General features: G+C 48.0%; 4 protein-coding genes across 4 annotated transcripts in view; 1 reads left to right on the plus strand and 3 right to left on the minus strand.

Annotated features, from left to right (window-relative positions):
• The first annotated feature begins 2518 nt into the window (after positions 1–2518).
• Positions 2519–3098, plus strand: ASPZODRAFT_129986 (hypothetical protein). Its single transcript, XM_022722402.1, has one exon. It carries the CDS (start codon positions 2660–2662, stop codon positions 2993–2995), a length of 336 nt encoding a protein of 111 aa, XP_022582578.1. The 5' UTR covers positions 2519–2659; the 3' UTR covers positions 2996–3098.
• Positions 3099–3122: 24 nt separating this feature from the next.
• On the minus strand, positions 3123–7728 carry ASPZODRAFT_129987 (hypothetical protein). Its single transcript, XM_022722403.1, has 4 exons — positions 7537–7728; positions 4608–7254; positions 4187–4540; positions 3123–4104 (listed from the first exon to the last, which is right to left on the minus strand). The coding sequence occupies exons 1-4, from the start codon at positions 7554–7556 to the stop codon at positions 3334–3336; spliced, it is 3792 nt and encodes a 1263-aa protein (XP_022582579.1). The 5' UTR covers positions 7557–7728; the 3' UTR covers positions 3123–3333.
• Positions 7729–8069: 341 nt separating this feature from the next.
• On the minus strand, positions 8070–9327 carry ASPZODRAFT_129988 (hypothetical protein). The gene is made up of 2 exons (XM_022722404.1): positions 8979–9327; positions 8070–8874 (listed from the first exon to the last, which is right to left on the minus strand). The coding sequence occupies exons 1-2, from the start codon at positions 9295–9297 to the stop codon at positions 8078–8080; spliced, it is 1116 nt and encodes a 371-aa protein (XP_022582580.1). The 5' UTR covers positions 9298–9327; the 3' UTR covers positions 8070–8077.
• A 1669-nt stretch (positions 9328–10996) lies between these two features.
• The window catches only part of ASPZODRAFT_1507223 (hypothetical protein), a 2931-nt gene continuing 1433 nt past the window's right edge, over positions 10997–12494 (minus strand). Inside the window, exons 3-4 of the mRNA XM_022725656.1 lie at positions 11923–12214; positions 10997–11380 (exon numbers count right to left, since the gene is read on the minus strand). Of these exons, the coding sequence (XP_022582581.1) occupies positions 11165–11380; positions 11923–12214 (508 nt within the window). The 3' untranslated portion in view covers positions 10997–11164. The remainder of the gene's footprint in view (positions 11381–11922; positions 12215–12494) is intronic.

Genomic DNA, 12494 nt, shown 5'->3' on the forward strand with positions numbered 1-12494 from the left:
AACACTTATACCCTACTTCAGTATTATACTAGTCTTCTGGCGAGAGTGGTGGGATGGTGTTCCCCGCCGGTGAAGAGGGGAAATATACTCATGATGCGTGACTGCACTGGTGGGGCCCTGCGAAATTAGCCGTAAGTACCTAGGTACAGACTACGTAGTACGGGATTTCGGAGTAGTTATTTCAGTCGTCCACCCGAGTAAAGCTTATGATTTAACCGTAGGAAACCAACCCGAAGGCCTAGAGCACACTCCGGAGTAGGTAGAGTTCTCCGTAAGCAAACTTGGTTGGCTACTAACTAGCTAGCTAGTAACTACCTAGGTAGTTTATATGGGTACCTAAGTACATAACTTAAGGTAGTTACAGGTAGTTAGTTATGCTATGAATACGTATAAGGTCCGCTAGACATGGATAGATGTATTTGTACCTGTATTCCGACTATAATGAGGCCATCTGAAAACTGGGAAGTTAATATAGTCTAATTATATATATTTATATCTTTAACTATGATATAGTAAGACTTGGATTCTATAAGAATTTGATAAATTGAATCTTAAAAGGTAATTCATATCTACTACTAATATTTATAGACAAATAATCCAGCCTTCTTAATAAATAAACCCTGTGAAAGCCGATATGAAATTTATATATCTGCTGTTAATGTAGGCTCTGCAGAAATTGTACAACCTATAACTGCTACACGGAAATCTATTTGCAGAGTCAGGAATAATCAAGCAGCCCACCGTTTAGAGCGTGGTTATCCATCCATACAGAATACCAGCACAACAGAGAAAAGAACAGACAGGCAGAATGCAGAAAGATAAGAGGGCAGAAATCTGTGTGTCCCCTTCCTGGGAGAGCCGTGCTGCACGCAAGCAAGAGAAACGAGTCACCAAGCGTCTAGAGGCCGAACGGAAGGAGTTTGAAAAGCGATTGAAAAGGCTCGAAGAAGACCAGTCGCGACTGGATGCTATAGCACTTGGAGTTTCTTCCCATCGCCTTACCAAAAAGCCTCCATCAGTTAGCTCCAGCAGGGCTTCGAGCGTGGTCTCGAACACATCCAGATCATCCAGCCACATCACTTCCTTCTTCTCTGGTTCACGGTATCTATTTCGACCACGATCAGGGTCTGCAGGCGGAGATGGCCCCTCTAAATTTAAAGACCTTTCAATGAACACCCCGTCCAGAAGATCATCAACTGACCGTCCTTGTACAAATCCAACGCCTGAATTGTCATTGACTTCACCGGAGCGCTTTGGGGATGTGGCATGGAAAGAGTTAAACACCAAGAGTACTGGTAATATGCCCACTGGCTATAAAAGCTCATCCTCCAAGAGAGAATTGGACCACAGGAATGCCCAACCTTTCAGTCTTCAAGACTCAAGGTCAAATTTTGCAATGGTTTCGAAAAGAGCTCTCCAAAAAAAAGAAACGGTATCCGGGAAAGAATCTGTAAATATTGGCCGCAGAAAGCCAATTGATATATCCAACCAATCTTTAACAAAAATGCAATCTAGTCCTGGAGATCCAGACCACCTCTCGTTCATGGCCCCCCTCAGAAATGCCGAGAAAGACCGACTTACAGCATCCAACGAGAATACTCCTCCCATAAGAAAGCCAGATGCAGATGATTCAAGCGATACCTATAACCAGGACGAACCCAATTCAAGCACAAATCCCAGAAGTCCTCAGATCATAGAGAGATCTGGGTTTCCCAGGTTTTACAATCGCAGCCATGGTTTATCACCGAGACTAAATGATATCCCGAATACAGGAGTTATGCAGCCTGCATCGTCCTCGTCTCACAGAGAATCTCGAAAGACATTCTCCACGACGAATTTCACCTATGAATCAACAATACCTGGAAGTATAGCCCCAAGGAACCAAAGAAATATGCACACTTCCCTCTCTGGACCCACAGATACCACAGCTACTGCTGGTTATATACCCCAAGGTACCTATGCTCGCCGGCAGACATTAACACTGAATCACAAAGGCAAATTTTCTAGCTTTACCAAGTCAGATCCACCATCGAAAGACAATAGGTTGCAATTATCTAGAACAAGGGGTGCTGACTCTCGCCAACCTTTGCGGAACAGCATGAGCAGCATTGACCATGGAATCGAGCACTTGCAAAGATCCAAGCAACTGCACCCTAGGTATCAGTGTGAATCCCAGGGTGTTCCAGATCTCTGGATTGGAAGTTCCAATCCACATGCCCGAACATCTTCAATGCTTGAAGCTCCTCTGGTGGAGTTAAAACCAGATTCAATAGAAAGACTTCAATCGAGTGGTACCGGTTCATCACATTCATTGCAAAGACATAAGCGTGGCTTTCCTGCTAGCCCAAGCAAAATGACCATGGACTTGATGGTGCCCGATACCCTGAAAACTAACCGCCGTCGGACTAGATTGGATCCACGAAATGGAGTAGATAAAAGGGGTCCACCCCTCAGAGATTTGTCTACCGATTCATTGGATTCCGAGGACTATGATACAGCCCAGGAATCTGTATCCAGCTTCAATCCAACGGAAGAGGAAGTAGGCGTGAGTGAAAGTTTCCAACTGACACCTACGAACCCCCCTCCCAAGAGTCTATCCCGATACAAGGATTCTTCTTTCAGCTTCCCCAGCCTGCCGATTTCTAAAGCATGCAACACTATGAGTCAGGGTCAGAAACAAGCAAATGATGCGAAGTATCCGCAGAAGGGGAACCTGTTAGCAAAAGTATTCGTGATATGTTGTCGATGTAGATTCTGGCATGATCTTCCACCAGATGTTTATGCAAAGCTGGCCGGGCTGAACATGGATAGGCGTGTCTCTGTCGATTCTCACCTAGCCTCACGTACCCAAAGAGGGCCGCCCGCATCACAACACTGGATTCCTAGTCCAGGACATAGCGACAAGATTGCCTGCTGCTGGTGTGGCCATCGATTGGACAAAGTATGCTGCGAGGGATGGAGTACAGAGGTCAATATGTGCGAGAGACATCATTAAAAACTTGACTGTTTGGGCGACCATTTGCGGTGCTCCCTATATTCATTATTCTCGATGGAACCTGCATTATTGTCGCCAGGTCAGAAATGCCACTATCTCCCGCCACTTTCAGAGCTAGTCTTCTCAGCCGAGATGGACCATGGCTATTCAGATGTACTTCTAGGAAATACAATAAAATCTTCATCTTTCAGTAGCCTGGCATTGTTCATGTCACAGAGTGACTGCTGCTTAATTATCTAGCATTGATCATTCCAACAAGCAATAACAGCAGACTGACGATATAGACAAAGGCTAGGGATTATAATGAATATATAGAGTTGATACAGCAGGCGTCCCTATTAGAAAATATCTTCGCTTCGGCTCCAATCATGCGCTTCCCTGGACTTCCAATAGCCGCCGGTGTGAGCCCAGTATTCTTCACCGGTAATAGGACATTTGGCCCTAGTGAACCACTGCGGAGTATACTCGAGTCCCTTGGTTTCACGCTCGCGCCTCTTGACCCGCTGTTTCTCTTCGACGCGATGCTTCTCATCTGCCGCGAAACTGTATTCGCCGTCTTCCATGGCGCGCTGGTCCGGGCGGAGCCGGGTATCAGTCGGCGGCAGATGGCCCTTGAGAGCCTCGGGGATGGCGTTGAGGGTGATGACAAAGGGTGTCAGATTGAATGGCATCTCACTCGGCCGAGGATTGCTTTGCCAGACAAGGAAGGTCTTTGATGATTCTGGATCCAGGCTACTAACCTGCGCCTCGAATCCGGGGGTGTGGCGAGCATAGATCTTGTCGTTCCAACGTCCCCCGATGCTCCATTTCGGATCACCGTTGGAATCCACCACCTTTCCGCTGACTTGATACGCAGACGAGGCTTTCCATCCTCTCGGTTTGAAATCCAGGTAGCAGACCTCGCCGGTTGTCCAATTTTTGACCTCCATCAAGCCATAGTTATCAACCGTTGGGCTTCCTGTAATAATACCGATGACAGATGACGTGACTTTCTTCCAGGTATACAGTTCCTCTCCTCCGGTTACAGGACGAAGTCTCAAGAACCAAGTGCCGAGAAGATTGATGTCAAATGACTTTCCATAGAACTTGGACTTGAGAGCCGATTCTCCCTGTAAAGCTGCGTTAGCTACTATTCAAAAGCAAAGAACTAAAAAAGGGGATGAAAATCCTATGCTGCGGATTCACGCTTACCCAGTAATCCCACTTAGGCGACTCGGTCCAGGCTGCACCAATGGGTGGATGGTGACTGACCTGCTCGATAAAGAAGCGATATCCTTTATCGGGTCTCACGTACTCAAACGTCTCGCCAAGTAGAGGATTGAAAGGCTTCGCAACGCGGCCGATCGTAGAGGCATACTCACTGGCTGCAAAGGCAGCAACATAGACTAGACGTTCCAGTGAGTCGCTCCGGTCTGCAGCAATATCAAGAAGATCTGCATATTCCAAATCCTCTGCAACTCGCTGGAGGAGGGAAGTTGGCTCGTTGAAAGACACTGGCAAAGTCATTTTTGTCATATCCTTGCCGATCATAGATTTGAGAATGCCCTGAATATAAGATGAGTGTCAAAGTGATGGAAAATGTGGGAAAGAAAGATGCGTGTGATATGCTTACCCATAGCGAAATTTTAGGTCTGTTATCATTATCCATCTTAAGTCTCTCACGGATTGGATCTTCATATCCTTTGAAAGAGGGCGAGATCTCCATTCTCTTCTGGGCTCGAAGTTCCGAACTTTCATCCTCGGGCTCCAGTGGGTTTTCAGCAGCCTCAAGTTCTTTAAGATCCTGTACTTCAATAGCGCCAGAGCCAACGGCATCAAAGAACTCCTCATCTGACTCATCGGAATCGTAGATATCACTGAGCTGGGATATAATTGATTTCTTGCGATTGAGCGTGTGGTCTTCGAAGCTCTTCGTAAGATAGGCGACTTTCTCGACCGTCTCGTTCATGTCCGAAGCAGTCTGTTGTCCATCATTTGGCACTTGCCTGGGTAACTCACCTACAATATTGAGTTCAGAGTGGTCTGCGCTGAGTGGGCGACTAGGGTTTGCCGATGTATTTCCCAAGGCTTCTTTGAGGGCCCGTTTGGTGCGTTTACGCTTTTCTTCGGATTCGCCCATTTTCGATTGTAGATCCTCGTGCTCTTGAGCAACCATTGCCATGCTCTCTTCCCACATCTTCCGGATATTGGCTTCCTTTTCTAGCCGATATTGCCAATATGCATCTCGGTCTCTAGATATCTGCAGAAGATTCTGCACCAAGCCCTTGAGACTGCTAACGGCACCTTCGTAAGCCGTCAAAGCTGAATCCATTCTCGGGTCGGAGATCGTCATATTCGCATTCTTCAACTTTTCAGTTTGCAGAGAAGAAGAAATGTTAGCCAGGAGATCAAGCTGGAGTTTCGCAGACTGTGCAGTTATGTTAAGCGCATCCTTGTCAGTCATCGGCATGTCCCGACTGGACACGTAGTCGCCATAATCATCGTCGTCTCCTTCAATGTCCGGAGCGGTTGTGATATGGCTGACAACCCTATTGACTTCATTCTGAGCAACGCTCGGTTCGTAGGAATCGTGCAAGGACGCCTCATCGTCTCCAGGCACGCTCTCTAGTGTTGTTCGCGAAGTGAATGAGCTCAATCTCGCAATACTGCTGCCAGGGATACCGGACGGCGGTACCGAAAGACCTTTCGCACTGTTCGACCTGCCGCTCGCAAGAGTTGGTGATTCTGAAATATTCTCACCGGCTCGCGCCTCAGTCTTTTCGATCTTTGCTTGACGAAGAGCCTCGGCATTTCGCATTCGAGTTTTTTCCTCTTCCTTAGCTTCATCTTTAGCCCACTGAATGGAATTGTTCAAAGTCCAAAACCATCGCTTCGCTTCCACGACGTGGTTCGCCTTGAGGTGATACTTGACAGAAGATTTCCCTTGGATCTCGAACCGAGTCTTGTCCTGCGCATCCATGTTAAGTTTGGCGATCCGCATATTAATGGCACCACGGCAGGCCGATCCGGCATCGTCTTGGTGCTTGTAATAACTCAAAACCCCATCTTCAAGAACAAACCATCGCAGCTTATAGCCACCGGTGTAGTTGGTCCATTTCTTCAAGTAACCTCTCATTTCACGCGCATCCTTGCCAGCAAGAGGTGTTTCACCTGCTCCAGCTCGTGCTGCCGCATTTTGAACGCTACTACCAAGAATCGCTTTCTCCTGAATGCCACGTTGCGCCATGACAGCCGCTGGCGATTTCTTGACAATTGCTCGCGTCTTGTCGTCCTTGGTGACGTCCTGCGGTAGTTTACCCTTTTTATCACGACGGAAAGGGTCTGCGCCGTGCATTAGAAGGATTTGTATGAGTTTGGTGTCCTTCTTTCGCGCGGCTTCATGCAGTAGAGTGCCGCCAGATTGCGCGGTAACACGATCGGTGACTAGCTCCAAACTGTTCACGTCCAAAAGCCCTTCAACGCGAGGTTCTTCCAGTAATCTTTCCAACTGATCGTAGTCTCCTTGATTGGCAAGAGCCTGAACCTCACGAGTCTTCGTATCGATAAATAGAGACCGCGCCAGCTGGAGTTGCTGAAAGATGTCTGGGGTCCGGGCAAGATCAAGTGCTGTCTGGCCACGATAATTCATGATCGAGTCGTTCACATTTGGTTGGCTGAGCAATTCGCGCACCAAGGGCCCTCTCCCAAGCTGGGCGGCAATATGCAGGGGTGTGTTTCCTTCACGATCGCGCCCGTTGATATCCAAATCTTCAGCCGCAGACAGAACATATTCCACGACTTGCGGCTCCGCGCATTGTATTGCCAGGTGGAGGATACTCGTTTCAGACAGGTGGGTGTTCGATTTCTGGGCGTCTTTGGCCTCCCGGATCGCCTTTGAGATGGCTGTTGTATCGCCACTTCGCAGAACCTCGAAGAGTCGAAACATTCGCACAGACTGGTCAAGTGACAGACTGCCGCTTTCTGTGTACGAGACGGATTGCATCCTGTCCGATGCGCTTCCACTTCGGTAGGATGAAGCCAACTCGATAGGCTCTTCTGCAAGGCTGGGCGACGACGCTGCTTCTTGGTTGTTGTAGCTTCTTCGACCATTGCTGCGAACGTGCGTCATTGACAGTCTTGGGGGAAGCGAAGGTTGATTTATCGGCGACGAAGGATTGGACTCTGCTTGGCTGGCGTAGTCGTCGTCTCGGTCCCCTGACTTGGACTTATCACGGTGTAGGATGGCCAGCGCCAGTGCGCTTTTCGACCGTTTGTGGCTGCTGATCATTGAAGCGGGTTGTTAGCAAAAGGATCTATATATCCCTCGTATTTGCGCATCCATTCCAGGTAACATTTCAAGGTAGACAATTGACCAACATCAAGTGCAGAAAAGCAATGATGCTCTATCCGATTAACAAGGAGAGAGCGGGGTGCTGTCAGAGGACGACGTCCAAAGTTTCAAATGCATACATGAAAGGCCACACGCCATATGAGAGAGAACAAAGCATGGATCAAGTGGCAAAAGCCAGTCGCGCAGAGATGTAGACAGGAAACCAACTCACCCTTCACCCCTTTCCGCCATCTTTATCAAAACAATCCCCGGGGGAAGAGGACTGAATTCGGATTATGATAGATATACAACTGCGGGTTTCAAAGTTAAGAAAAATAGACCGGAGAGTACCACACGCTGGTGATCGCACAGGGTTTAAAAAGGAAGGGGGTGTTTAGCGCTTGGATAAATAAATGGTGACGTTGGTGGGCTATTTTGAGTGTCACGGACGTGGCCTTGGCGGATGTATATACATACCTAGGTACGGAGTAACTATAGTGATCCCTTACACACCCCGCCACCGCGATAGCCAGGGATGGTAATTCGACAACAGGGCGTCATATACGGGAAATAGCTGCTTCTGGGCATACTTTAAAAGGATTTTATGATATGATCTCTAATGTTTTGTCCACCAAAGTTGCAGTAGATATGTTTTCTAAATTGTATTATCTCTAGGGCATCCCAACGATTGCCCATAGATGTATATATGATACATCCTTTATATCCATTATATCTTACAGCACTGCAATGCAGCTATCAAGGACTTCCCATCATCACTGCTTTTCCCCGGTCACAAGAACGACCACACTGCCAAGCTGTCTCCGGAGATCTTCCCTGTTGACATCATGTGTGTCCTCGACCTCACCCCACATATCGGTCTGCCATCTCACCTCAAGACTTGCCGCTTCCGCTGCCTCTTCGATACCAAATCGTTTTGGACCAGATCCCTGCAAGTGGCGGAAGCTCTCGCTCCACTCCACGACCAGTCGAACAGCGACCAAGAGGCTCTTAGCGGCGAGTGTTCCTCTTTCGAGAGCTGCTAGATCATAGGGAGATAGATTGGAGACCCACTGCCGGATGATCTCCTGGGTGGCCTGCGGTTGCGGTGTGGGCAGAATACTGTTTGTGTCTAGAACGGGTAGAATTTCGATGCCCGGCCAGACATTCGTAGACAGGAAACCGATGACATCCTTTGCCACGCGCATCTGGATGTCGCGAAGAGACTCCTGCGCCTCATTTCCTTCAGCCGTGGCTTCCGCGTTATATCTCTCTTGCGCCGGCACCCAACACAGCAGTGTATCCGTTTCCAGGTACCGCATTGTCGTGCTAAGGATCTGCTCTCTGGTGGTCGTTTGTCCATGCTCGTCTTCCAGGGCGATGTCCGCGGCTCGAGAAGTCAGAGAAGTCAGGGGAATGAGGTGATTCTTGAGGGCCTGTTGTGCGGAGGTCATCACGTCCCATTCCAGCGCGATTGTGTGGGCAAGGAACGGCTTCGTCGACGGGATAGAGATAATCTCTTTTCCCGGTGTACGCACTGGGCGCTTATCCAGTAGGACCGTATAGTTCCCATCTATAATATTATAATAGAAAGTCAGACAATGTAGACAAAAAGAGAGATAGACAGACAGAGAGAGAGAGAGAGAGAGGCAATCAATCCCTGTTCCGCTACCGTACCTTTATTCTTCACCACATGGACATCCTTCCAGAACCGCTTCTTGAGCAGACTGGAGACCTGACTGGGAGGAGGCTGTGTCCCGTTTGCCGTCTCTGTCGACCCTCTTTCTGCTTTTGCTGCTTGTCCAGTAACCCGATCGAACTCAGGCGCGGGCTCGGGAGCTTTAGGTGGTGGCCCATGTGCCGTAATGGGATGAGCGACGGCGGCCTTCACGGTGCATGTCTGGAAGGCACGGGAGATCGGCGAGGAAAGGCCGTGAACAGGTCGCGAGGTGAGGCGCCGGGGGAGCGTTTGGAGAGCTCGAGGGAAGCTTGCCATTGTACTTTTTTTCCCCCTGTTTTCTTTTTGATAGGGCCAGACAAGAGAACTCGACTCTGAATTGTGTAAAAATGACAGAGTACGATATCTGTAATCATACGGCGTGTGGATTGCAAAATACGGTCCTCGGGACGCCGATCTTCGACCGAAAGGTTCGGGAAATTGCTAAATGGGTGAGATAATAAATCGTAACATTTTGCGCATCAGCCTATAACTACGTCGTACGAGGATCACCACTGTATAGACTCTACCTAGACTCCGAAGTACATGTTACCTAACTCTAACTACTAGTTAGACTACTAATTCAGAATTCCTAAGATGGAAATCGAATTTTTGTAGTTCGTACCAGGTATAAAGGTACTATGCATACTCCGTAGGCTTCCGGAATCGTCGTTAAAAATTTCCCTCCACTGACTGTCTCAGCTGGTCGACCAGAATCATGATGTTTTACGTATTACCTAGGTATCCTTCTAGTAATAATTAGGTGGTCAACAGAGGTCCTGCTACTTGGAAAGAGCTGTACTTTTTGATCACCAAGAACTGTTGTTAAAGTATTTAGAATCCTGTCAAAGCTTAAATATGTTTAATCTGCCTATGATAGTGGCTGCTGTATAACTAAGCAACCCTGAGTTGGCGGGCATCTATATACTCTACGAAAACCAAGGAGAAAATGACTGCTCACATCCAGATAGAAGCTTGAATTTGCCCCCTCATTTCTCCTCCTCTCGGAATAAAACTCCAGAGTGGGCTATCAGTACCTATCGAGCAGAACTGAACAGATTCCGCATTAGACCACCATCGAGATGACCCCGGCTTACTCCGTAGGATAAAACGGGCACATTGCAGTTGTGGCGGTTTTTGACTTTGGCTGCTGGCGAGGCAGCAGCTCCACAGTCCGCGCATTTTCATTACAGAGCATGGATGCTGAAGGCAGTATTTAACATCATTTGCTGTTTACAGTACCTAGGTAGGTACCTAGTATAACCCGGAGTCCGTACATCTGCCAATGGTAAATGTATATGCAAAGTGCTCCGTATACTTGGGAAGAAGACAGGTAGTGAACATGTGGGAGCAAATGAGGCGATTCAATCTATTCTTGGCATACGTATTACTACTACCAAGAGCTCTCAAATACATAGGAGAAAAGGTGAGAATTATGATTAAAGACGGGGTATATGTAGAAAAGCGACAGCAGAACCCGCCCATGCTTCTCTATTGTTGAAAAAAGTTTGAAAGACCTCAGAACTTTTGATCTCAACGACGTTGGTAAGAAATATTGATGGATCGGGTTTTCGGTCCTGTTGATCCCGTCGAACTGCTAGAAGAATAGAAAGAAAGAGACAAGAATTGAAGCAGAAAGCACTTTGGATGTACCGATCAAGCAGATAATAAAAGGGAACAAAGAAAGGTTGAGGATGAGAGAAATGATGCAGTGGGGAAATGCTGAGAATACAGTATGCGGGATTCTTTTGGAAATAGGAAAAAAAAAAAGAGAAACAAAGGCATGAACCACGCTCAATGGAAAACACATGAAAACAAAAAAGCAATTAACTATTTACTAGTTGATTACTGAAACAGAATGAGATAAGCCTGTCGATTGATCAACCAACTGACTTTAAAAAAAGATGGAGAATGGTTAGTATCGCGCGTCATTCGAGTTGAAGGGTAAAATGGAATGGCATGAAAGACATTTTCATCATAAGAAGAGAATTATCCAGGGAAATGGATGCGCGGCCACTGTCCTTGGTGGATAGGATGAAAGGACAGAGTGAGCGTTGCGGACTCTTGAAGAGGCCATCGGGCCATCCTCAGAATCGTAAAGCGCACGGATGATGAGGAGGATCCCTTGCGCAAAATTGTATCAATTTTACCGCGAGGTATGTACCTGGAGAGGCAGAGAGTTCAAGACCGTGGGTGTCTCTTTCCTTTGATCGTCCGCCCAGTCATCATTCCACGAAGGAAGCAATGATTGGGTGAGAGAATCAGCATAGTAGTAAGATTGCTTCGACTGTTCGATCTCTGTACGTTTCTTCATGCGTTCAGCGTCGTAGTCATCGGCGCCTTCGCGGCTACCCCACGCAGTCTGTAATTAACGAACTCAAAGTTAGTGGATCCCTTGAAATGGTAGTTCGTTATTACAGAGTGGGCAACAGCTCGGGGATTGGGCGCGTGAGAGGAACATCACTCTGCCGAGATGAACCGAAACATCCGGGCAAAAAGTAACGAGGTCAAGTGATGAGAAATATAGGAGAGGCAAATGAGAGGGGAAGGGAAAAAATTCCAGGGGCCAAAAAAACATGAGAGAATCCGAGGGACTGTCTGCCTTGATAAGAGTGAGGATATATGATCGAGGAATCATATATTCCAGTCTTATGGGCATCTATGCAATGCAATCACTGTGTGTGTGTGCACATTGCACTTGCTAACCGCAGAGGCCCAGCTCGCCAGGCCAACCGGAGAACGGGTGATGAGGCAGGATTTTAGGCAGTCCAAACAAGGCTAGAACCTCGGTCTAGGCGGACCACTTTTGAAGAGCCCTGCAACTGTGTGCACAGACCCCTGTAGACTCGCAAGACAGACCAAAACAAAGCACGAACCATCGAGGAAATGATTTTTGCAACTTACCACATTGAGCGTTAGGACGGCGTACATCTTGATGATCCCGTGGAAATAGCCGAATAGTATGGAGACGGGCAAGTAGAGGACATCCACCGGGTAGCGAATGTAGTGTCCGACCAACTTGATCCATTTGCTGATGAACATCCACGTATAGAGCGATTGCATCGCCAGAAGGTGCGACTCTGCATCCCATGTGGCGGTAGCTTTGTGGCAGAGTATGACGAGTAACAGGTCACCCAGCAGAGCTGGAGGCGAGAGTGTTGTCAGGTGGACGGCGTAAGCACTCCAAGGCTGGCGGCTGGAACATCGAAAGCAAAGTGTTAGCGTGCGGCTTAAATGAGACGGCTTCTTATGCGTCTGGCTAAAAAAGGGAATCCCGTCTCCACCATGGCTGGAAGTACGGCCGGAGCACTGGCCAGCCCGCCATTTGGCCGATTTTTTTTTTCTCCAGAGCTGGGATTGGATGGGTGTGCTCCGTAATGCAGTGGAACAATGATGTGCGTCAGGAGGCGCATGGCTGCCGTTCCAAATTTGGAGTAGCACGAGACAAGGAGAAAGAGAGAGGGAGAGAACTGGGG

This window comes from Penicilliopsis zonata (assembly GCF_001890105.1).
Source record: "Penicilliopsis zonata CBS 506.65 unplaced genomic scaffold ASPZOscaffold_4, whole genome shotgun sequence".
Classification (NCBI taxonomy): Eukaryota; Fungi; Ascomycota; class Eurotiomycetes; order Eurotiales; family Aspergillaceae; genus Penicilliopsis; species Penicilliopsis zonata.

What these genes read in the sequence shown, in the direction of transcription:
- ASPZODRAFT_129988 (XM_022722404.1), bottom strand. Translation starts at nt 9,297, where the DNA reads ATGGCAAGCTTCCCTCGAGCTCTCCAAACGCTCCCCCGGCGCCTCACC. An exon ending in CCATGTGGTGAAGAATAAAG is followed by an intron (nt 8,875 to 8,978) that starts GTACGGTAGCGG and finishes ATAATATTATAG; the next exon opens with ATGGGAACTATACGGTCCTA.
- ASPZODRAFT_129987 (XM_022722403.1), bottom strand. Translation starts at nt 7,556, where the DNA reads ATGGCGGAAAGGGGTGAAGG. An exon ending in GACCTAAAATTTCGCTATGG is followed by an intron (nt 4,541 to 4,607) that starts GTAAGCATATCA and finishes TCTTATATTCAG; the next exon opens with GGCATTCTCAAATCTATGAT. An exon ending in CGCCTAAGTGGGATTACTGG is followed by an intron (nt 4,105 to 4,186) that starts GTAAGCGTGAAT and finishes GCAGCTTTACAG; the next exon opens with GGAGAATCGGCTCTCAAGTC.
- ASPZODRAFT_129986 (XM_022722402.1), top strand. Translation starts at nt 2,660, where the DNA reads ATGAGTCAGGGTCAGAAACAAGCAAATGATGCGAAGTATCCGCAGAAG.